Genomic DNA, 24,707 nt, shown 5'->3' on the forward strand with positions numbered 1-24,707 from the left:
TTGGCAGGAAAGATCCTAATGCTGAATGTTAGGTGGCTGACAGCACCACACTGATTTTTATGTGCATGTCAGGTTTTATTGGCTTGGGAGCTTTATTGCATGGCGGTCATGCAGCTACATTACTCAAAGGTGTTGAACATATTCTTTTTGAAAATAAGTCTTTGCTTTCTCAGTCACTTTTAATTATGAGGATAGTCTTGAGAGAGTAACAAGGCACTTTTCTGAGGGGATTTTAATAATTTTTTTCATTGTAATTTGATTTCAAGGAGCTTGTTAGGGGATTTTTGTCATGAGTGACAGCTCACAGAACACTCTGAAGAGGATCCACACTGACTACATATACTTAAATATTTTCATGGGGTTAAATGCTGTGTTTTGTAATATTCTCAGGACTCTTGCTGCACTTCAGATTATGATTATTTTTGTGTCCGTTCCCCAGGTGTGAAAGCCTGTTCAGTCTGACCTCAACAAGCGCAAATTAAGGTAGTGAAAGAAATCAGATTTTTTTTTTTCAGGTTCATTCCATTCACTAAAATATCTTAATTTCTCAGTGGCTCAAACATGTCTTTTTGAAAGAGATTGAATCCTGTCCAGCTAAGCACTCCACTACTAAGCAGTTTGGATGTTGGGTGCTTTCAGTGAAGGTGGATCATGTACCAAACTTTGTGCGTGGAGCAATCCGGTTATTAAAGGATTTTCTTTGGGTAGCTGTCACAGGTAGCTCTGAGCCAGCATCTTAGTAACTGACTTTCCTAGAAAACCCACATACTTTTTTGTCCTAATGATTTCTTTTTTTCCCCTGAGCTAATGACAATGTTGCTACTAGCAGTTTCTGAGGTGGAGGTGTGGAAGTTTTCGTGTGCTCTGGGGAGTTAATTGGCACTTGAAACAGTATAGTCTCATTTATAAAATAGGGATAAAAATGTCTAGCCACTTTATAAGGTGCTTAAGAACTAATTAACTTGTACAGTTATTTAAAAGGTCGTATTTCTTTGCATTTGTTGCCTTTATGTAAAGGTAAACAAAGACTGCAAAGGTCTAGCCACCTGAAAACTCACGTAAAAATAACTGATTTTTACATTTATAGGTAAGTCTGCATGAAATATACATACATTTGAAAACAGCAGCACCAGGGTGAGTAAACATTAGTAAGCCCAGCCATCCTGTTGCTTACCCTAGAATAATTACTGGTCTGCATTTGAAGAACAAATCTTAATGTTGCCAAACTCCACCTTTTTCCTGCCCAGTCTGTATGTGGGAGAGCCTTTATAAGAATCTGCTTCCTGTTTTCCCAGACAAGGGAGGGGAAAAATGTGTTTTCTCCTTGTTCTGAAAAACAAAAGACAGGCAGTGACTGCATACCCACATCAGCTGCCAGCCTAAATGTGAGTATGCTAACAGTTGAAGGCTACAGCAAGTTCCTTAGTTTGACGCTTGGCGAAATGGCACACTGCTACTGCAGTCTGTCTCATCAGGACTTACCCAAAATTTTATGAGCAAGAAGCTGGCCGAAAAGTGATAAAGAGAGCTGGATGTGTGGTTTTTGTTATGTCACTTTGACCTGATCTTTGAAGTGCAGAAATACTGTCCTTGCAGCATTTCTTCTCAAACCCCTTGTGTCGTGGTTTAAACCCTAGCCAGACAGCTTGTTCACTCACTCCCAGTGAGTGGTGTTGGCCTGAGAGCAATCGAGCCCCCTCCCCCCACCGGGGCTCTCCCCTTCCCCGCTCCCGGAGGAACGGGGAGGAAGATCGAAAGGGTGCAACTCCCAGGGGTTGAGACAAGAACAGTCCAGCAACCAATGTACAACACAAATCACCACCGCTACCACCAACGACAACAATGATAAGAGAAAATAACAAGGGAAGAGAATACGATACCACCGGCCAAGAAGCGAGTCCTGCCCAGCAGCCCGTGTCCTTCCGGGTAACTCCCAGTTACCCCCCTCCCCAGGCATGACGTGCTGTAGTATGGAATACCCCTTTGGCTAGCCTGGGTCAGGCACCCTGTCTCCGCTTCCTCTCGGCTTCCCCTCCTCCCTGGCAGAGCATGAGCCTCACAAAGTCCTTGGTCAGGGTAAACATCGCTTAGCAACAACCGAAAACATCGGTATCACCAGCACTGTTCCCAGGCTGGAAGTCAAAACACAGCACTGCACCAGCTACCACGAAGGAGAAACATGACTGCTACTGCTGAACCCAGGACACCTTGTTTTCAGTTTTATTTTTTGTCACAGATATTTAGCTTTGGAGAGTGAGTTTTGCAAGGAACAGAAGATACAGTGTCAGGGAATGTGTGCCTCTGCCACTTGCAAAGTAATCATATCTCTTCCCAAGTGCAGTGCTAATCAGTATGTGACAACAATAAAAAACATACCAGATAAGAGCAACAGAACTGTAGCATCACAGAATGGTTTAAGTTGGGAATGGACCTCAAAGATCATATAATTCCAAGACACCTTCCACTAGACCAGGTTGCTCAAAGGCCTGTCAAACCTGGCCTTGAACACTGCCAGGGATGGGACAGCCACAGCTTCTCTGGGCAGGCAACCTGTGCCAGTGCCTCACCACCCTCACAATAAAGGATTTCTTCTTGTAGCTAATCTAAATCTACCCTCTTTCAGTTTAAAACCATCCCTTCTTGTCCTATCCCTACATACCCTTTCCATACTCCCTGTAGGCCTCCTTTAGGCACTGGAGCTGCTCTAAGGTCTCCCCTGGGCCTTCTCTTCTCCAGGCTGAACAACCCCAGCTCTCTCAGCCTGTCTCCATAGAATTTTTTTAATTATTATTTGTTTTTTTTTTTGTCCTTTGTTTTTCTTTTGACTTAGATGATGTATCAGCACAGGTGTGGTTCCTCCAAGACCAAGTCTATTCATTTAGGTTTTGATGGTTATTCTAATTCTGTCCTGTGTTATGTGAACAAGAGTAGCTTCAGCCTTTTCCCACCTTAAAACTTGGACATTATTCATATTTAAGCATCCTGAGTTAAGATGGTACAAATGGGGACTGCTGTGCTTTCAGCTCCACTGGTGCAGATACAAAAACAAACTTTATTTTCATAGAGGCAGCTTCAAACAAGTTGAGTTCATGTCTGCTTTATGCTCTCCTTTTAAGGAAAAAAAAAACCATACTTTTGCTCTCTGTGGGAGAACTTAGCAGTTAATAATTCAGTACATGATCAATAGTGCAATTGCAACACTCAGAATCTAACAGGACATGTAGTAGTATGTCTCTGTGTATTAGAGAGGTCTATGAATAAATAACAGGTGTCCTAAAAATGGTTCAAGAACTAAAAAGCAGCGGTTTATGTTTTTCAGAAAGTGGTTGTAGAGTTATCAGTTCCCTTTTTTAATGCTCTGGGAGTTATGTTGTGTGTAAGTTCACTGCTTTTGCTTTGTCTACCAGCATGCATTCTGGCTATAGTACTTCTGAAGTGCTCCCTTTGGTGTGAGGGAGAAAGTTCCTTACTGTTTTGAAGAAAATTAGTAGACAATAAATTGAGCTTTTGATATTTTATATATATATATATATTAAAAAAATCTGGACACAGTAATAAGTTTTCAAATTCCCTGCCATGACTTTCACTAGGAAATAAGTGTGAATTCCTACTTCTGTATGCACAGGATAGTTTATCATAACAAATTTGCTCTATAGCATGAGTGTGATAATGATTGAGGCAGTTTGTGTTGCAGATTATATTGCAATACAGGTTAAATATTTTCATTGTCGTGTTCTTGAAAAAATAATTGCACTTCATCTGTTCCCCTGCAAGTACATGTTGAAATACAGCAATGCAATTTCAAAATAGATCCATCTCTGACAATTAAAAAAAAAATTATAAGCTATTTCTTTAATTGTATGCTTAATTTCACCTTAGGATTCTATTTGCCCAACATGTATGCTTCAAATGAGCTTCAAGATCCAGACATAATGCTCAGGCTTGATTTTATTTATTGTTATCGCTTAGTGTAGTCCTTCAAAGTGTGGTCAGAAAACTACAAGACTGGGAGGAGATTGTCGCCTTCTGGTAATCTACGACCATGGTCCTTGAGCTGTTTTCTGACACCTGTCTCTGTGTGCTGAACAGCTCACTTGGATTGCTCCTCTCCAGTTTCAAGTCTGAGCCTCCCGTTTCTTGAAGTGTTTTCCTGTGTTCTGGAGCATTTCTGACTTCCTTCCACAGCAGTATTAAACACCATGTCCTGACAGCATGGAACAATGGAACAAGCAGCTATGCGTAATTTTTCTCTGTGTACAGTCTTATCGCTCTCACTTATGGGAACTGGCGTAGTTGCACACATTGAGCATTGTTCTTAGCAAGTGCATGCGGTAACCTGTTAGCATAAGCATGCTCTTCGTCAGTACAGCTAAGCCACTGCCGTGGCAAACCTCCCCGAAAGAGACTTCCTATCCATAGCTGGGTTTCTGCTGTTTCTCTCATATCGAGTGCTTCTGAAATTGCTCCATGGTGAGCTGAGTCACAGGGTTAAATTTTCAGAAAACAAATGCTGTGAAAATGCACCGTTTCCAGTTGGTTTGGGCAGGGGACCATGAATGGGAATAATCCAATAACCTCTCTGAGGAGGCTAGCTAATAGAGTGACTTAGCTGTGTCACCAAAGATGCCCTCAAAGGATTTCAGAAGATCCAAGTGGCATTTTGTGTTGGTAGACTACTAAAGAACACTGGTAAGAGGGATTGACGACCTCTATTTGTTGAATGCAGAAGCAGTATTTAAATATTAGTTTTCTGTTATGTGGGTATTTAGAAATTCAGAAAAAAAGAAATCACTTAGGAGTTTCAAATATCTTAATGCCAGTCCAGTTTCAGTTCTCTGTATCCATTCAGCCAATTTTTGAACAACATTGCAGCCTTTGGATCATCTAACATATTTATTTGCACAGAGCAGACATTTGGTGCCTTTATGGAAACAAACGCCAGGCTGTTTGTGAAAGGTTACACAAGTAGAACGCCAAACTACTGATGTGTTTCTCATTGCCAGTCTGTTTTTCTCAAGCAATAATCTGTTAACAGCAGTTGTGGTACAAAAGCAGATGTGTACACTAGAGGAGGACAGTGTGGCTTCCTTTGTTGCATCGTGAGAGAGCATGGGCTTTCAAGTTTCATTCAGTTGATTGTCTGGCATTAGAAGTAAGGCAGTAAATGAAGCCCCAAAGAGGGTAAACTGCAGCTTTAACTTTCAGTAGAGGTGTAACATGGTGAAGCTGGGAAATGTCTGCAAGTTCTTACTTGCAGAATGGCAATCTGTTAAGCTTTGGGCCTCATCCATCAGGCAACCCAACAGTTCTTGAGTGTGTTTATTGGAGATGGGTGGCTGATGTTTTTCAGTGAGTTCAGGTATGGATGGGTATCTTTTCTCCAAGTTCTGTTTGTTAGTAGCATTGTTCAAGGAAGACCAAGGACAGTATTGAGGGAGACAGGGGGACAACTTATTTTGGGGTCTTTCATTGCTGAGTATGTTACTTGTAAAGGATGAGAGGTTGCATTTGTGCTTTTTGAGTACGGGGAGGGAGAATAAAGAAAGCATTGGAGACAGCGGAGAGTGAAGTGGAACTGAGCAGTTTTTCCGCACTCATAGTCATACTAGCAGGTGATTAAACATACTCATTCACGTTTTAGGCTGCGTCATCTTCTCTCCTCCTTTCTACACTCTCTTGGGTCAGATAATTTGACTTGAATCAATACTGCTCTTTGCTCAAGGGTATGCAAGGATTACAGTGGAAGCAATGCAGTGATAAGGAGCTAGTTTTATGTGGAAGCATAAAGACATAATGTTTTGGCCATGTGCTCTGCATTTGTTTCTTCCAACCTAATTTTGAATGATCATGGAGTGGCCTCCTTCCCTTCCCTCCCCTCCCCTCCCCTCCCCTCCTCCATGGCTGTGAGTGTGAAAGTGAAGAAAATGCATTGCAAGAAAAACAAGTTGTTGGGGTGTTTTTTTTACCCTTGAGGTTTCTTTATCAAGGGTAGCACAACCTGTGTGGGATGAAAAGATCCTAATTGTTACTAAGCTGATTAAATATTTATAGAACAAGTGCTATATTATATCTATAGCTCTTCTGTCTAGAGAGTGTAAGTAAATGTATTTTACAGCTTTTTCTTTCCAAGCTCAAATACTGAGAATTAACATACCTCTCTTGTCTTAGGATGTAGATATTCTCTGTATTTCTAAATGTTAGAAACTTAAGCATGTTAACCTTGCAACGTTATTAAATGAAAAATGGTCCTTTAACTGGATCTTCCTTCCCCAGCAAATTTAAGTCCTGTGTGCTTGTGCACCTCTATTAAAACTTTTAAGAACAGCTCCAGATCTTTTGATCAGTTGTGCTTTTACGTTGTTTTGAGTAGGCTCTTAGATTGCTTCTGAATCAGAAAGGCAGAAAAGACCTGCAGTATTTAAAGACTGGAAAAAAAGATTTCTAATAATGAGGCAGAAGGAGATATTTTTTTTAGTTTCTCAGAAGGTGGTCAAGAGGTGAATATAATATCTTGCTAATGAAGTTAAAAGAGGGGGGAAGAAGAAAGCTATAATCTAGCAGAGAAGGGATAACAATCATAACTGGAAGCATAAATGGATGTTAAAGCTAGAAGATTTCAAACATTCAAAGGATATGATTTTTAACAATGGATGGGATCAGTCATTGGAACAAACTGCTGAGCAGAATAACTGATTTTTCTTTCTTGTCAGATGCACAAGTTAAAACCAGATGCCTTTCTGGAAGGTGTGCTTTAGGCTAATTAAGCTTTGGGTTCACTACAAGGGTAACTAGATGGAAGGCAGACAAGAACCAAATGCTAGTTCTGACTCCAGAGACTACAGCACTGGTTATTGTGGTGTGCTGGCGTACGGTGTACCCAAGCATCTCTGGGTACCAAAGGTCTGGTACCTTGTTCTGTGGCCTGCACCTTATTGCCCCTGGTGCCCCGAGGGCCCCTGGAAAGGAGCTCTGGACATGGGTATCTACCCTGCCTTGGCTGCTGTCTTCTATGGACTCCTGAGCAGGAGGTAGGTGGCTGCATTGTCCGCTGCACATGCCGTGTCTTTGATTTGTGCAGTCCCAGTAAATCAGGCTTTTCAGGGAAGCATTAGGTAGGTGCTGTGGTGTGCAAGCCCAGCTTGCCACAGGAGGAAATGTGTGAATCACCCAGTGGAATAGTAGGGCGTTACTCACATACGTTTTGTCTCTGCTCCAAATGCCTTCTGGTGGTGTTGGTTGGGCTATGAAGAAGGTTTTTGAGAGTACACCTGCACTGGAAGCAAGTCAAGTGAAGTTATAGGCAAAATGTGGGATTTTTACCAGTACAGCTTGTTTTACTTGGACAGCTCGGAAGCGTGGGTGAGGGGTGACTTTCCAAATGTGTGTGCAAAACACAGGTTTCGTAGGAAATGCTGTGTCTACAGTAGCAGCCGTTCTTTGCTAGCGTGCTGTAGTTGTGTAGGCAAAATATCTTCTTAGATCAAAAAAGCACGTTTTCATTGTGAAATAATTAAAATATATAAGCTATGAAAGCCAAAGTGGGGACACAACTGTTTAGTTTATCTACAAGGTTAATAACAGATGAATTCAACCTCAGGAAGGGGTGTGCAATGCTGGCTGTATCTACGCGGCAGATCTTGTATCTGTGTAAATTTTAAGGTGTGGTAAGTATTACGTATTTTGTCTTGTCTTTAAAACTGCTGTCCCCCAACAAATCATTATTGGTGAAGACAAAGCAATAGTATCATACGGGGTAAAAGATAAGAGGAATTGTGTGTTACCTGCATGTTGTTAACAGCTGAATCCATGCCAATTTATTCCTTCTCCAATCAGCTGTTTAATAGGTATAGTTTTGTCTGAGGAAGCTTTTTTCCTAAAGGACTTAATGAATTCTTGGATGATGAAATATAGTTTCTTGTCCCTGTTCTTTTGGGATAGGAAGTAAACAGTTTTTTGTTCAGTGCTGAAGGCTATTGAGAGGCCTGGGATTACATGGCAGGGGGTGTCTTGTCGCTGCCCAGCTGATGGATAGCAGAACTTCACTTTCTGTGTTTATTCCGTGTTTTAACATGCGCGCAGATTGTGATAGATAACGGTATTGACTTCAATTAAGTGGATTTTTATCAGTTTCTTTATAAATTTGGTCACAGGGAAAGGCAGGCAAGACAATACTTCATACAGGAATTGCTAGACAGTAGTGCTAGCAGTGTAGCTGTAGTCAGGTTCGAAATATACATGAACACTTGTATAGGCAAACAAAGCAAAGCCTAATTTGTAGAAAAAAGTATTCCTTTCAGGAACAGCAGTAGCAATGTGGTTTGAATGTTCTGTCATTAAAAGCAACAACTGTACTCTTATGATAAAAGGATTTTTTCAAAATTTGTATTTAGTTGTCCATGTGTTCATTGTACTGAGAGGAAAAGGAAGATTTTCTTCTGCCCTTTAGAGCTAAAATAATGTGCCCCCATCCCCTGTCTTTCCTGGCCCCCTGGGGAAGCTTCATCATATTGATCATGATTCTTGAAGAGATTAAGATTCAACCTTTTAATTTCCATTTTAATATAGCATTGTAACACACGCATAAATTCTTTTGAAGCTGATCAGTTTTTTGCATACTGTCTAACAGCCTGGTTGGGTTGGAAAGGCTGGAACTGGATCCTTAACAGCATTCGTACATTCCTTTAGATTTAGCACTGAGCATGTAGGAGGGCACCGGGGAGCAGAATGTGTATTCTGTATTTTATCACTTCCAGCCACAGAAATGAAAAACTGAATTCTGAAGTATAAACAGAAGCTTGCATACAGAGTGCAAATCAATATACCAAGGTTAGCTTTTGAGTGCTTAATTTCTTCTTGGCTGTTCTGTGTCTTCTTTTAACGTGACCGCTCCTCATGTGTAGTTAGCCTGAGCTGGCTGACTCTTTGACAGGTGCATCTACAAGTAAAACAACGTAAGACTGCATCTGCTCAGAAGAATTGTGCGTGGCTCATACTTCCGGCCAACATATGGAAGAGCTTGTAAAGTTTAGGTGATATTTTCAATAATGATGTTTTGTCCCTGATGCTTCTGGTTAATGTATGCAATCTAGAAATACATAGTGTTTCTTCTTTTGTCAGGTCTGCACCTATACATTTTATGAAAACATCAGGAGAAACTCCTCAACACTCCTGTTGAATAGACATTTAGAAGTTAACTCCTTTACTGAAGATTTAAGGGTATTTTGGAATCAGCATACTTTTCTTTTTGTTTTATTGTCTTGCCTTACAGAAAGTTAAAGCAGCTGTGGTAAATACAGGGTAAGAATAATAGTGAAGAAAGCTGAAGGAGAAAAGTTACTGCCTGGTTCATAACACTAACAAAAATAAAGCTACTGAAAGTAAAAATAACTGTTCTTTTGCTGAAGCAAAAACAGTGAAAAGATTGGTGCAGCCATGTGTGGGTGCAGAGCTGTTTAGGTAATGTGGGAAATATTTTCTAACAAACTAAGAATAGTGGTTAAATGTTTGTCCTCTTGGTAGTATTCTGGTCATGATGCAATTCTCAGCAAAATGTGCTATAATTATACAGGGAAGTTGCTATTTGCATGGAACACAGTGTATTTTCCCTGGTTTCAAATCATTCCGAGAGCAGAATATCGAAAGAGAAAGGTTCACTTACTGTCTATTGGGGCACATTTCCTTGATGTACTTTCAAAGTGCAGAAGTAGCTCAGGATGCAGGTTGAATGTAGTATTCGTTTTCTCCTCCACACAATAAGCCTAGAGAATAAAGAATATTTCAGGTAGCGTATTTAGGTAAGGTTTGACATACAGAATTTGATATATATTTACTTTGCTTTATAGATGGGCTCAATTTCACTTGCACCTTAGAAGAAGTACTGGCTGAGCTGCACTTTTGCGAAGTCTGGAGTCATACTTCGTCTCCTCTGTTCCCACAGAGTGCCTCCTCTGGCACTCACCTGCCTGTGCATCCTCACAGTAACATTGCAACTTCGACAAGCATTTGAAAAACACGGCTTTGCCATGTTTGTGGTAATGGTATTTCTAAATAGCTGAGGAAGAATTATGATAGCATGACATGATCACTCATGGATCCTAGTCTCAGTGTGTAGTGATACGGACAAAGTCCTGGAAGCACATAATTGTGGACTAGTATGGAAAACAAGGCATACAAAATATAATTATAGTAATGTTTCTCTTTTTTGGCTGTGGAATTGGGGTAGATCTTTAGTAAAGTTCATGAAGAACTCTCTTGGTAGACACATAGTGTCCTCTCCTCAGTTCCTGTCCAGTACCGTAAGTGTGTCTTTTTCATGCTTGAGAGCAGACAAGGCTAATTTTCTTACTGCATTATTAAACATGACAAATAGCAATCTTGTCTAACCAGAACAGCAAAGCTCTTCTGTCAGCCAGTGCTTTCCTTTGTTTCCTAGTAAATAAACATCCACTCAAGAGTTGTAATGGACCGTGGGGGAAAAGGTATAAATCCAGCTATAGAAGAAATTCTAGGGAAAATGGGGTTTTTAAGCAGGGCAGCATCAGAAAAGCCTTACCTGCAGCAGTGTTGCTTAATGACAAATGTGCGCTTAATGGTTTTATTTTTAAACTCATGTCTGTTGTCTCCATGATTGGCTTAAACTCAGGGCTCTTCCACTGTGCATCATTTTATGGGGTTTTTTGGTGGTTTTTTTTTTCTTCCTTTTTCCTTGATCAGATGAGATTTGGGTTCTGGAAGTTTCATTTATTTCATTGTTTCTTTCTCAAGATATAATCCGTGACCGCCTCTTAACCAGGGTTTACAGCAGTACAAGCATAATAAAAATACTTGCGTACTGTAAGTGATAATCTAGCCATAATTTAGAAGGCAGTTTTCATGATCTCTGTATGCTTCCAGGAGAGGCTTTAAAAAAAATTGCTTTCAAATATTCTGAGCCTGAAAAGGAGACTTCTGATCATAATTCCAGCAGTTCTGTGTTATATTATTTTTGTATGGAGTAGTGACATTTTCCATAAATTTTACTCTTTTGGGTTTTCTTTGAGGTTCTTCACTACTATCATGATTTCTCTCAGTGTCTAGCTTGATTTGAAGAAACGTTACTTGGAAACAAGGGATGTGATACAAAACCAGTAATCCTATGTATATAAGCCTTTTTAAACCAATAGTTCATTATTAAACTAGACCAGTGTGCTTCCAGCATATGTTAGTGCAGTGCCTGAAAAAAGTATGTCTTATTCTTAACCTTAAATTGTGTTATCCGGACACTTTTTGTCCAAATCTGTCCTGAATTTGTAGGAGAGGATTACTCTCAAGATCGTATGATCATGTTGGGTTTTGTAAGATGCTTTAAGTTTTACACTATTGAAGTGTGAGATTCAAATCAAATGGGTAAGTGAATGCATTTAAGCCTTTTTTTTTTAATCAGAAAATCAAAGTGTGAAAGCTGGCTATGCTTTTTGTAATGAGTTTTTGGGAGATTACAAGCCGGTTACTTGTCCTATGCAGTTTTTTTGTGGCTGTGCCTACATAAGTGTGTGTTCCATGTGCATCACAGGCAGGACTGGCAAGCGCATCAAAGACCCAAGACATTACTGCTGTAGGTATGTTGTGGTTCTCATGTGTAACATCCTGACTGTGACCAAGTGTCAAGAATTGCCCTATAAAATGCCAAGGTTTTTCTAGTAAATATACAATCTCTCATTTAGCATACTGAAAAAGAGCTGTTATTTTTTTTCAATCCGCTCAGTGCTTTCTCAGGGGTATGTTGAGCCTTCTTCAAAGGCAAGATCTTCATGCTTTTACTTCCATGACTGTTTGAAATGCAGGCATGTAACTTGAGCAGGGGCAAGTACCTGTGACAAACCACTTGTTAGTGTCTTTCTGTAGCCCTGTGTCCATTTCCTATGCATGCCTTCACATGCACACTGACCAAACAGGTTTTACTTCAGAGCTATGAAGCGGCCCCTCCCCTAGACTGAGCTGCCGCAGTGCAAACAGCACTGATGCAGATTTGCAAGACTGGAGGATTGCTGGAAAAATTTTCATCTGTTTCATAAATTTGAGCTATTTCAGGTGTTAATTTGGGTGTTCTGTGGCATCGTTTACATGGCAAAAGCTGTTATGGCTTCCTGTTGCTCTGATCTGTGTTGGGCCTGTGAGGTATTAAGAAATCAAATTAGCTGAGATGTAGCATCTGTGTTTTGAGTCATATATGGAATGCAAACGTGCACTGGTCTCAGTGTGAACCAAGTCAATTTTCAGACTTCTGTCTTTTGTGGCCCTGCTTTCTAGAAGTAGTAGCTAAGGAATTATTCTGTAAGTGCCGGGAATTAAAATGAACAGTTTCCCCTATTTAATCTTACATAATGTAAGTTCTGTGTGTTATGTTTTGTAACGCACTCCTGGACAAAAATCCCCTAGAATAAATTTCATGCTTCTTTCATGAATTGTTTTCCCCTCTTGTTGTCATCTAAATGGAACATTACCAGATAAAATCATTTGCTATACTGCAGTGAAGCCATTCTTAGCACAAAAAAAGGAGGGAAACTTGTATTTCCTTAGTGGCTCCCCATCTGTCTGGGAAAACTCTGCAAGTTCACTCCCAGCATCTCTCTTTTTCCTTCTATGCCTTTCCCACCCAAGTGAAGATAGTCCTGACCAATTAACAGTACTGACACACATACCCTCCTTTCCTGTGCTGATTACACCTTTGACTCCTTAGTCTAGAGTTTCGTGCCAATTTGCAATTAGGGTTTTCTTTTCTGTGCCATATTTACCCAAGTCTGTGAAAACAGTACTTGTGTTATAAAACTTACAGGGAGAGTTCTGTATATGTGTAGCAAGTAGCCCTGAATATGTTAAACAATCCCTGGGGAGAACTTCTTAGCCAAGTTTCAGGAGTTTTACCTCTTTATATGAAGCTTGAGGTCCAGCTTATTTGGGGTAGGGAAGGAAAAGGAGTCTTTCATTTTAGCGTTTCTGTATCAAATACATATTGCACTAGTGCTTCCTGGGAGTGCAGCCTAGTTAAATTTCAAAATTGGGCCAACAAAAAAAAAGGAAGGGTAAAATGTGAGATAAATTTCTCACTTGTGTTATATCTAGGATGGAACTAACAGTAGCTGCAATGGTGTAAATTAAGCAACTCAATCTTTACATTATGCTGCAAGCACCCCATGCAGCCTATCAGCAGGTACTCTGCTTAATAAGACTTCTTCCTCTGACTTAATCTTAGAGATACATGTGTGGAAAGACACCAGTTTGGGCACTCAGAATGATAAATGCAGTAGCTTCACTGGCACATCTTTATTTCTGTTTTCTTCTCTCTTCCTCCCCCACTGAAAGCAAAAAGGGGATTTTATCCTCTTTGAGATAGATGCTGCATGTCACTTTAGCTTCAGTAACACCTGGAGCTATGCTAGGCTTTTGCCCAGCAAACTTTGTCTGGATGGAAGACAGTTTTATGAGGGTGATAGATTTGAGCTGTTTATTTGCAAATATTTTTCCGGTTTATTGTTCCTTTATATTGTAGTGCCAAGCGTATTGTTTTGCAAACCAGAAAGAGGAAAACTTTCTGCTTCCTGAGGCTGTCATTGTGATGTTTTATTGTTCTGGAATGAGCTATGCAAGAAAGGTCCTGTATAGGGACTTCTTCATCTGTCACTGCTATATAATGGTATACAACACCTTAGTACAGAAAGAACTTTTTCAGTTGAAAGCAGAGGAAACTTTCATTAGAATGCAGTAATCTTTGAACTCGCCCAGGATACAGATAATAACTTTTAAAAACAGAATTTACTTTTGTAACAGTGGTAAGCTTTCAGTGATACTGGAAACTAAGGTCTGAATATCGTATTTCTGTCCAACTCCACAAATTGACTTGGCATCTACATGCCTGTAAGAGCTGCTCAGGAAACAGCTGTCCTGCTGGTGTCTGTTTTGCTTTTGTCACTTGAGGTGGGCTGACTCAGGAGCACTGATTGAAATGCAAGTGACAAAAATCAACACAGTCCTCTGTTTCTGATCACTTCCACATGTAGAGTCCCATCTTTTCTTAATAGTACTTGGGCACTTGCTGAGTGCTGTTGAGGTGATTATCTCCTGCTGAGCTGCTGCTATTGATACTTCCTTCAAGACATTCATGTTCTTCAGCTCTCATTCATACATACTTCTTGATGAACCTGGCTTCCCTTGACATTTGAGATGTGTCTACGCGTGTGCCAGAAATACAGTACCTTTGCAGTCATGATTTCTTTGGTACATACAGCAGCATTCACTTTCCTTGTTCTTTGTTCTGCCTTTTTACTGTGGCTTTTTTGGATTTTTTTTTTTTTCCTGAATAAATTCTTGATAGATGCATCTTGATAGCTATATATAAAAACTGTGATGAATCCTTGGTTCTTATTTAGTGCATCCTTTCTAAAATGCCATAATACAAATTATTTGGAATTCCTGGTGGAACTTTACTGGTATTTTGGCATATTTTGCTGTTCTTGCTACAATTGATTGTTGTTATGGATTAGGTGAGAATTATCATATACCCTTTTTTCCTCTCTGCCTATTGCAGACACCCTCCCCATGTCAATGAAGCTGAAGGTGGTGGTTGCAGGATAAACACTGACTTCTTGTTACCAGAGCTTTCAGTAAAGCAGCAAATGTATGCAGCTTGTTGCTTACAAATGCTGCTTTTAAGATCAATCTCTTATGCACAAACTTTCTGCAGTGAGTGTGGCCAGTGTCGATAAGGCTTGTATCACAAGACTCTGTGTGGTCAGGAAGACTGATTTCTCTTGCTGTTATCACAAGAGTGGAGCTGAAAGTATGCCCTCGAAATCATTATTCCCCCCCCCTTCACCATGACCACATCCAAGCTGCTTTTTGAGACTGGAACAACTTTGATTTCACCCTGCCTTCTGTCCAAAATCCATGTCTTTGCTGTCTACGTGGAGCACAGCAGCTTGTGCCGTCTTTGCTGAGTGAGGATGACAAAATGGAGAGTAAATGTAATCTTAGTATAAATCCTACTTAGAGGCAGGCTAAAGGATGAAGTGCTTTCATTGATGATTTTGAGCAGTTCCAGAAACCTGCGGATGTGCTGTGAGGTAACTGGTAAGGGTACTTGGCTACATGGCAGCAGAGCACACTGAAGTCAAACAAAAGGGCTAATTAGGTAACAAAATTGAAACATTGTATGTCAGGCAGGGACACAGATAATATTCAGCTTAATTTAAAGCAGAACTTTACAATCTGACATTACAAGGCCTCATTTCTATGCATACAAATGATGAGTTGTACCTTAATCAAAGTAATGGTTATGATATTCTCCACTCCCTCCCCAACACTGTTTGCTTGTCTGGATTGATATGATGATACGACTTGCTTTCTTTACCAAACCTCTGGGCACCTGTGGTGGCTGCTTTGCACTTAACTTTTATGGTATTGTAAAATGGGCAAATAAATACGTAACTGTTAACTACTGCTTATAACATCATTGTAAATACAAGCATTATTCATAAAATCTATAAATACCATTCCTTGGCTTCGTAGTTGGGATCAATGTAGAGAACTTTCTGTCAGTGTACTATAAGTACATAGAGTCATGTGTAGGTGGTGGGAACTGGGGCTCCCATTGTTTTGTGCCACTGATGATGTTGTTTTGCTGATGTGTCTGTAGGACTGCTGCAAGTCTTACAGCTGTCGGTAGGTCCATTCACAGATACTTCTGTTAATGGTTTAGTGATGACTTCAGTTCACAGCTACACAATCTTTCAACCCTGGCTGGTGGGTCAGGGGTATGCTAGCACCAGTTTGCCACTGCTGAAGCACACTTGTGCTATGGACAGATTCAACAGTAGTTATGTGCAGAGGATGTTGAAGAAGCAAGTGGAAAAGAATCATAGAATCAACTAGGTTGGAAAAGACCTTTAAAATCAGGACTGCCATGCTACTAATGGATGTAAATAGGCAGGATATTGCATGGTGGTTAAGACATGCCCTTGAGGAAGTGCAGATCTGCATTCTTTGGAATATGCATACATAGAGATCAGACCAGTAGCCATGTTCAAATAAAGATACTGCTTTTAGATTGAGTACTGCTCTTCCTGGATGCAGCAGCTTTCAAGCACACCCATTTGTGTCTGCGCATGTGCTCTGGATCTTGTTAAAGTGTGAGAATCCGTGCTGCTGGTATGTTTTAAATTACTTATGTTGATGCCATATAAATAAAATGTGCATGCTTAAGTTGTGCTTCCTATAATAACCTCATTTCATTTTTATTATTTTGAAGCATTTAAAATTGACTTTGACATGCTGTTGGGCTTTCCCACAGCTTGCACAGAATCCAGTACTGCAGGTAATCTGTAGCATGCAGTTGATCTGAAAAGGGGATGCAGCTTGAATGGAGGAAAAATGATAGGTGGAGGAGAAGCTGGAAGGGGTGCTGTGGAGATGTATGGTTGAGGAATGGGAAAGGCATCTGTTTGATACAGAAGCTAACAGAATAGAGAAGTGGGTCATTTATCTGGGTCAAAGTAAAAAGATACCAGGTTTAAAAATTCTATTTCAGTTGATCTATCACATTTAACAGCAGAGCATCAGCTCCTAACCTGTGTGGGATCATTGAAGTTCCATCTCTGAAGAGCAAATGTTTGGCTGTCAGAGTCACTGAGAGGCCAGCTTTCCTAATACAACTGCAAGACCAGAGAGCTGTATTTATTTTGGCTTGACCCCTGGATTTTTCTTTAATTTACTTTGGATAGACTGTTTTGAAAACTTAAGCTGCTTTATATCACCAGCTTGTTGGTTTTAGGGTGGGCTTTTAACAAACAAAATTCTCTTTGTGCAGATTTCACTGGTGAACGAAGTGAGAGCGACTACTCTCTTGGCAGGTGTCCTTCCTCTGCATGCCAAGACTCTTTGCTTTTTAATGTTACTGTGACAAGTTGCTGTTGCTTGGGGAAAAGATTGAGCAAGCATCAGATTTTTCCAGGGTTGGATAATCTTCTGTATGAAGCACTGGGCTGTGGAGTGAAAGCTGAGCTGTGCTGAGCTGCAGGCTTCCTGTGTGCTATCAGTGAAGTCATTAAAACTCCAGCTTAAGTGGATTGCTGGGAGAGTGGGAATAAAAATACCTCCTCGTTCACAAGGGTGTGGAGGCCCAACTGGGACATGGGACTGAAAGTGCATAACTGACCGACACCGCTGCCTGGGTCAGTGCTTCGGGTGCAGGTTATTTCTCCTCATGAGGCTGCAGTTTTTCATGGCTTTGTGCCAACAGTGGCCACATCCCCACAAACTTTGACCAAGGGATACCAGGTTGGTGACAGCAGCAATGGTGTGATTGTGCTAAGTCTAATTCAACAAGTCTGGTGGCCTTCAGTTTACAGGGGAAGATGCCCTTTTGGTGAACCAGTTGGAGTGCTTGGCTGTACATGACTGGGTACACCCTTGAACATTTGGCTGTACCCTTCCTTCTGACTGCAGCTGCGCCTGCCAAAGACAGCAAAACCACTGTTCTGTCCAAGATGCCACACATTGAGTCTTAGCGTGTCAGAATAAGTGACATCCTCAGGGTTTTGTGTTCTATATCATGTCTTACTAGAGCTGTCAGGGTTTTTGTTATGATTTGGCTCTGAGTGCTACATCAGCAAGCTCTGGGCACAACTGCCTGGTCCAGAATGTGTGTGTAGAGTGACTCAAGGAGCTGCTCATACAGCACCTTTCTAAGGACTGTTAGGAAAACTTATGACAAAGTGGCTTCTCAGTGTAAAACTGCTGGTCTGTCTCAAGAGACCTTGCTTGTGTTTAGGGGTGCTGCTCCACCTTTGAGGACCATTACCCAAGTGCCTGTCCTTAACTTAACTGGTCATAATGGCAAGGTGTCTCTTGCTGTTTATGGTTTTACTGTTCTTCAACCTTCCTCAGTTTAAACCCCTCTCACAAAGGTTTTGATGTCATTAGAATCATAGAATAGTCAGGGTTGGAAAGGACCTTAAGGTCGTCTAGTTCCAACCCCCTGGGCTGTTTGTGGCAGAACCTGTCTAGCTTTGCTCTTGGGCTAGCCTATGCCCTTTGTTTGTCACAGTCCTGAGAGCACAGTGCAAACCCTAGCTCATGAAGGGCGTCATTATTCCCATTTCTCACCAGGAGTCCGGTGTGGCCCTGTTACAGATGGGGCCCGTATTGCAGACCAACAGCAGCGTGTTTGCCCTGTGCCCCGCAGCAGCTCCGCCCCAGCAAATCCGCACTCTTCCTTTTTGGCTGCCAAAAGACGTGGCAGGTTATTACTGGCGGTGGTGCTTGTGTTGGGCTCTGCTGCTTGGACATGTCTAGGCCCGGGGCCGGGTGCGTCTTTCCTCCTGTCCTACCGCCTGCAACGCTGCTGACGCCCGCAGGGCCTTGCAGCCTTTCTCTCGACGTGCAACGGAGCCCCGCAGCGCCCCGGCACGGGGCAGGAGCGGCAGCTGCGGCCCTGCCCGGCTCCGCTGCCCGTGCGCGGCCGATGGGGGCGGTGCCGGGCGGAGGCGCAACGGCCTCCGTCCGCCCCCTACGCCGCCGCTCATTGGCGGGGCCGGGCCGGTGCGGGGCGCTCGTGGGGGCAGTGGAGGGGAGCCGGGGCCGTGCAGAGCCCGCGGCGTGTCCCCGCTCGGCTGCGCTGGGCTGCGCCGCGCTCCTCCCGCCGTACCATGGTTGGGGATCACGGCAGCCTCCCCGGTGAACGGACCGTCCTCGCCCAGAGTCCCAAACCCGGATTAAGCTGCAAAATGGTCTTGCAGGCGGTGGGCAAAGTGCTGCGGTAAGGACGGGAGCGGCGGGCGGGCAGGGCGGCTGCGGGTGTCTGAACGGGGGTCGCCCCCAGGAACGCGTGTGCGGGCCCCCCCCCCCCCGAGGGAGAAGGGAGCTGGAGCTCAAGTTAACAACTTGGCCCGGGCGCCTTGCTCCGCTCGGCCCCTCTCGTGTCGGGGGGAGGGAGTCAGCTTTTAGCTCCCTCCGGATCTTGTGTAGCCATCCGGGAGAGTGGAAGTTGGAATGGCAATAGCTACTTGGAGAGAAACATTTGTCCACCCATAATACTGCAGTCAGGTTTTGTTTGTGCTCCATGAGAACTAAATTTCCGGGACGTAAGCAGTCAGTGAAGGTCCTGGCTTTCCTGAATACGGAGCCTGACCAAATGGCTACGTATGCTTTGGCATGTTTTCGACAGAAATGTTGTAAGATGAGGGGAAAAAATTGCTCATGTAGCTCGAAAGGACTTGTGTGAACACTGAGGAGTGTATGACTACCGAGACCAAAACCAGACTCTTGGCAAAGGATGTGCAGTAATTTGATTCAGAGGAGTTCTGACCCTTTCTGCTTTGCAGGGAAAAACATCACCGCAAATATTAGGATTAGCAGCCTTGCTCTTCAACAACTGCAGCTCTTTATTTTGGTTATGTTCAAATGTTTGTCTGGGGTCTGTGAAGAATGGCAGTGCTGCTCCAAAAAGGAGCCTTGTTTCTCTGGCGCAACTTTGTTTGGCAAGCTTTGGTTTGTCTCCGTTCCCTGCTGTCTGTTGCCAATTGTTAAATATTTGTCAACAGAAACATTATCTCGCTCTTCTTCTGTTGCCTCCTGTCTTTTCTCTCCCCAACAGTTTGGGGGAGCTGTTTATTAAAGTAGCACGTTCTGATCACAAAGCAGATGAGCTCTGGCTGTGATTTGAAGCCCAGTGAACGTCTCTAGTTTAAGTAGGCTTAGTGAGAAGAACTGCTTGGAGTTGCTCTTGACCAAAAGTGCTGTATTGCAGGACTTCTGTTGTGTCGTGTCGTCCTCCACCTCTAAACCCCAGTCGTTTCCTGTAGAAGACATTAATTTAAGGATTTCAGGTTTCTCTTTCAGCTTTTTAACGAGTTTAATGTCCTTTCTTTGCATTTTTGGGGTTGTTGTGTCTGTGATTCTATGTTGTGGTACACAGCTGGTCATATCATAAAATCCTTTTTGGCCAATGGCTTGCTATTCATGCTGTGAACCTTTTGAAGTTTTTGGTAGCTGTTCTGTTGGCAGCACTCCCAGATGTAAATAGGTGTGTGCCTCTGTAGGGAAGAATTGCCAAACCTTTTGTTCAGCATGTATAGCAGTTTATTTTAAAGTATAGGTGACTTCCTGTGACTTAGCAGAACATATATTTTAATGATTTTTCAGTGCATGTGTTTGCAAAAGCATGACATAACCTTGTCCTTTCTGCTCCAGCTGGAGGACGTGCAGAAATTGTGCATAATTTTGTGTTTGTTTTCTGGTTTTTATTTTCTACATATACTATAAAACACTTGTGAAAGCAGGAAAAAGTCATTGTTGTACATGAAATATGTTGGGCTTGGGAGTTAATAGTGTAACTACATTTTGCTAAGCTGCTCCTACATGGGAGCGATTACTGTTTTGTAGCAGAGGTTTTTTCAGTGTGTCTTTCCATTCTGGATTATCTCTTTTTGCACCCTTTAGAGAGAAATGCAAAGTCACAGAAACCAGTTCTCTTATTTCTGAAATGGGTGCATTATCTGACTGTGTCTGTGTTGCTTCATCTTGCTTTTCAGTTTTTGTTCTGTACAACATAAACTCATCCTATTCTGCAAAGAACTTAGTGTAAGAGCACAGGCACTAGCTAGGAGCCTAAATAAATAGGAAGTCAAATCAGAGTTTCCTTATTGCAGAAATCGGGTATTTGTGCTTAAAGAAGTGTGAGCCCAGTGATGGTGAAAGAACGAGCCACATGGGAGCTCATTTAGGCTGAAAATGGTGGCTTGTTGGTGACAGCTGTGGTGGGATTTCTTTGAATGTAGGCATCCACAGCTGAGCTTTCTCCACTTAATTGTCTGTGGAGAAGAACAGGGAACTTACAGATGTGGTTGAACGCAGAGGTGCAATGCCAGCCCAGTACAGCATGACCAGCTCACTTGTTAGCACTTACATTGTAGTCATGCGAACTTAAATGAGATGATTCCACATTACTGGCATGGTTTAGCATCTATTTCAGAGTAAGCGTGGGACAGAGAGTATCAAATAACACTTTTGAGCCTGGCCACCTGAACCACTGCTGAGTTTTGTGTGGTCTGTGCAAAAGATGAATCAATACTAAACTAGACAAAGTAATTTTTCTTCTGTTGATCAGGTCTGCAAATGGCTTGGTGATGAGAAGAGGGTGTCTTGCTTGCGTGTAGCATGCTGTTATTAACAGCCTACTGCATTTTAGGCTTTTTTCTCAGGCATAACTGGGAACTGTCATCATCACTGCCCCCACCCATCCTCCACCCTCCACAGGCTGCCAAGGACTTATAGGAATTCACAGTAGACAAAGAGTAGAGTGCCTGTCTTCTCTTCAAATTGCCCTGTTTCTCTTTCTGTCCTGGTTGTGAATTATAAAGCTCAGTTGTGCTGGTACGATGGTCAGTCAGCATGATTTTCCTCCGTAGGAAATTCATTGTACATCATTGACATGAGTTGCATGTACTTACAAGTAACTCACTCTTGAAGCTTTTAATGTACAAGTTGTTTTCATTAGTTAGTAGGTCTGAGGCCTCCTAGCTGCTGTGTGCCAGAGTGTCACTAGTAATAACAGCTGCCAAAGGAAAAATGAGTACAGGGAGGAAGCATGGAGGGAAGTGTATAGAAGCAAAAAGGCTTTGCAAGAAGAAGTAGCAGCCCTCAGAAGAGTTTAAAAGAGTGTGAGGAAAGACAAATGAACCAGAAAGGGGGGAAAAAGGTAACAAAAGCAACAGATGTGCTCTCAGCCTTTCTAATTAATTTTTTATGAAAGCTACTGTTAGGTTTATTACTCCTTTAAATTATTAGTGATTCAGCTATGAAGAACTCTGGAGATGCTTGTATCTTTCATCATATGGGCTAGTAGACTGTGTTTAACATTTCGGGGATGGGACCAAGACTACACACTTGTAATGATTTAAAAAAATTAAAATACCATTAGAAAAGTGTCATCTCCCCTTTAAATTAATCATAGCATAGCTGAGGTGAAGTTCTGTGTATTCCTTAGCACAACGTTTAATTAGGGCTTTCGTTTCACTTCAGATGTTTTTGAAATAGGTTAATCTCATTTTTCCTGTCTCATGTAATGAATTGTGTAATTATTTAGCCCATGGTTAGGGAGGGGAAAAAAGCCAAGATGGACACAGTTTTCCTGTTGTTTTGGTTTTTTTTTGTCTTGTTCTGTTTTCTGCAAGTTGGTGGCTCCGCAGAGAGGTAGAAGGGGAAAGGGGAAGAAAGTGCAGTGTAAAAACGTGGAATATTATTCTACTTTTCAGCATTATTTAAGTATTCAAGTTTTGTGATGCAGCTGATTAATGCTGGCCTCCTTGCAGAGGCGTGCTTTTTACTGGCCTCAGGCAGCACAAGTGCAAGGAAGACTCGGGTACATGAGAGATCCCTCTCTGGTTCCAGTGGATAACTGGATCATAAGCGTTCTTCAGAGCAATGGGTTGGTGACTTCAGGACAGAGTGTTCACTGTCTGTGCCGGTGCCAGTGCTTGAACCTGAATTAAGCGCATTTGCCGTGCTGTGGCACTTCGGGTCCTGTGCAGGTGATTTTTAGAGACTGCTGCTCATGCAGCTTCGTAGCCAGTGCATTTCCTCTTAAGTTTCCAGTGAAACCAAGTCCCTTTGGGATAGTTGGCTACTAATCAGTGATACGGTGTCAGGAAAGAGGAATGGTGCAAGCTACAGAGTTGTGATGGCGTTGTGTAATGAATTCTGATAAAGTACAGTGTGGTTTATGTGTGCACACAGCCCAGGAAGAGCGTGGGAATAGAAAACTGAAAACTTCTCTTTCTCAAGAAAGCTTCCCTCCTTACAGCAATGTGCAGGGATTGATTTGGATACCAAGCAAAAAATACCCACCCCACCCCCCTTGCATGAGTGTGCATTGCCATTACCAACAAAGTGGGATTTTTACAGGTGCTTTTCAAGTGTAGTAACTTGTCTCCAGATATAGTGTGATAATGATTGCTTCAGTGAGGTGAATGAGCAGGTTTGTGTTCGCAGCCTGGATGGTGCTGTGTTTTGTCACATCCAGCACTTAGAAATTTTTCAAAAATTAAATTCCTTGTCTATTCCTCAAATAATTCCTGGCAGCTGAAACCAGGATACAAGACTAGGAAGAAACCAGGTTGCGTCTGATCTTGGATTCCGATTTTTAAGTGATTATGCAGAGTCCTTTTAGACATGTTCATGGAAACCCACATAAGGTGGGTAGAAGAAGCGTGTTTGGTGTGACTGCCTCTTCTCCACTGCCTTGACTCATTGCTGAAGACAGCTGTTGTCTGCAATGCTCATGTGTATTGACAGGACTAAAGCAGATATTAAAAAACCCAAAACAATGCTGTGTTATCCTAATTCAGGTAGAAACATTTTTAAGACAATTTCGTCTGGTTTATAGCGTTAGAAAGTAATTAGGAAGAGCCTCATTTAACATTAATCTGATTATTACAGGGATCTGAGGACAGGTGGAAGAGAAGGAAGGAGGGCAGTGTGGGAAGGGGCTTGTAGGGAAGGGGCTTGTAGGCAAAATGCTCTTCAGAGCCATAACAGTTATTTTTATTCTGTTCTTTTTCTTTCTCCCTCCCACAACTTTCCATTGTACCAAAATAGTTCAAAATGTTTATGGTTCAGGGTAACTGATGTCACCAGTTGTTCTGCTGTGTTTTACTGAACATTTCTGTAACAGGAGGTGGTTCCTTGTTCTAGGACAGCCTTTCAAGACTCTCGCCCAGCTACTTGTAAAGGACCAGTGACACTTATAGGGCAGTAACATCCTGTTCTTTGGCAAGGTGTGACCAGGCAGGAGGGCCTTTGCAGTACCTCTTCTGTGCGTATGAAAGCACAGATGTGCTGTGGAGATGGTTCTTTGATGTGAGCGTCCTGTCCTGAGGACAGTGGGCTGCAGTGGAGGTGGGCTTGAGTGGCCTTGCCAGCCTGGTGGACAGGCTGAGAAAGTTGGGGCTGTTTAGCCTGCAGAAGAGAAGGCTGCGTGGAGACCTCATAGCAGCCTTCCAGTATCTGAAGGGACTGTAGTGATAGGATATGGGGTAATGGGTTCAAGTTTAAATGTGAAATTCAGGTTAGATATAAGAATGTTCATTACCGTGGGTTTTTTACTCCTCCATTTCTTTGGGATAGTCGCCTGACTGTTGTTCACCTGTATTTGCTGCAGGAGTGTCATGATTCTAGTGCATTCGTGAAAGTTGGTGGACCACGTGCAGTGTGTTAACTTATTAAAGTCAGTGCCTTTCTTCAGAGGTATTTACAACATTGAGCTGTATTTTGGTTATGTGTTCTACATCCTATGAAGTGATAGCCAGAGGGAGAGGACTGCTAAAATTCTTTGTGTTGAAATAATCCTGTAAGGTGTCTCCAGAGCCTAATATAGGAAGGGCACCTGCCCAAGGTTTAACAAGGTGAGTTTTCCTCTGGGTTAAAGGCAAAAGTATGCTGCTTTTTTTTCTGAAGATTCCCCCCAGCCACTTAAAAAAGAATAGTTTGGGTTGTAGTATCAAACTGAAGTTATTTACCCTTTTATCTCATTTCCTTGGCGTGCATCTGTTTCATTGTAGGATTTGCTCCAGATTTTAGTTGCTTGTTTCTGCCTGGAAGATGATTTCAGTATATATACTTGCAAAAGTATGAGTGTGCAACATCCATCCTTCTGTGAGCTAACTACAATTCCTGGT

At 42.1% G+C, this 24,707-nt stretch overlaps 1 protein-coding gene across 4 annotated transcripts in view; it reads left to right on the forward strand.

Annotated features, from left to right (window-relative positions):
• MOB2 (MOB kinase activator 2) overlaps positions 1-24,707 on the forward strand; it is a 120,053-nt gene that overhangs the window by 66,719 nt on the left and 28,627 nt on the right. Inside the window, exon 1 of one of the 4 annotated variants that reach the window (XM_061463139.1) lies at positions 18,566-18,790. The exons of the other annotated variants lie outside the window; for them this stretch is intronic. Coding sequence (XP_061319123.1) covers positions 18,681-18,790 — 110 coding nt within the window. The 5' untranslated portion in view covers positions 18,566-18,680. Of the gene's footprint in view, positions 1-18,565; positions 18,791-24,707 lie in introns of those variants that run through there. 4 annotated transcript variants of the gene reach the window in all.

The sequence above is a fragment of the Pezoporus flaviventris genome, unplaced genomic scaffold (assembly GCF_033815535.1).
Source record: "Pezoporus flaviventris isolate CSIRO_AGI_PZ_B2104156 unplaced genomic scaffold, CSIRO_AGI_Pfla_v1 ptg000036l, whole genome shotgun sequence".
In the NCBI taxonomy this organism is placed as follows: domain Eukaryota; kingdom Metazoa; phylum Chordata; class Aves; order Psittaciformes; family Psittacidae; genus Pezoporus; species Pezoporus flaviventris.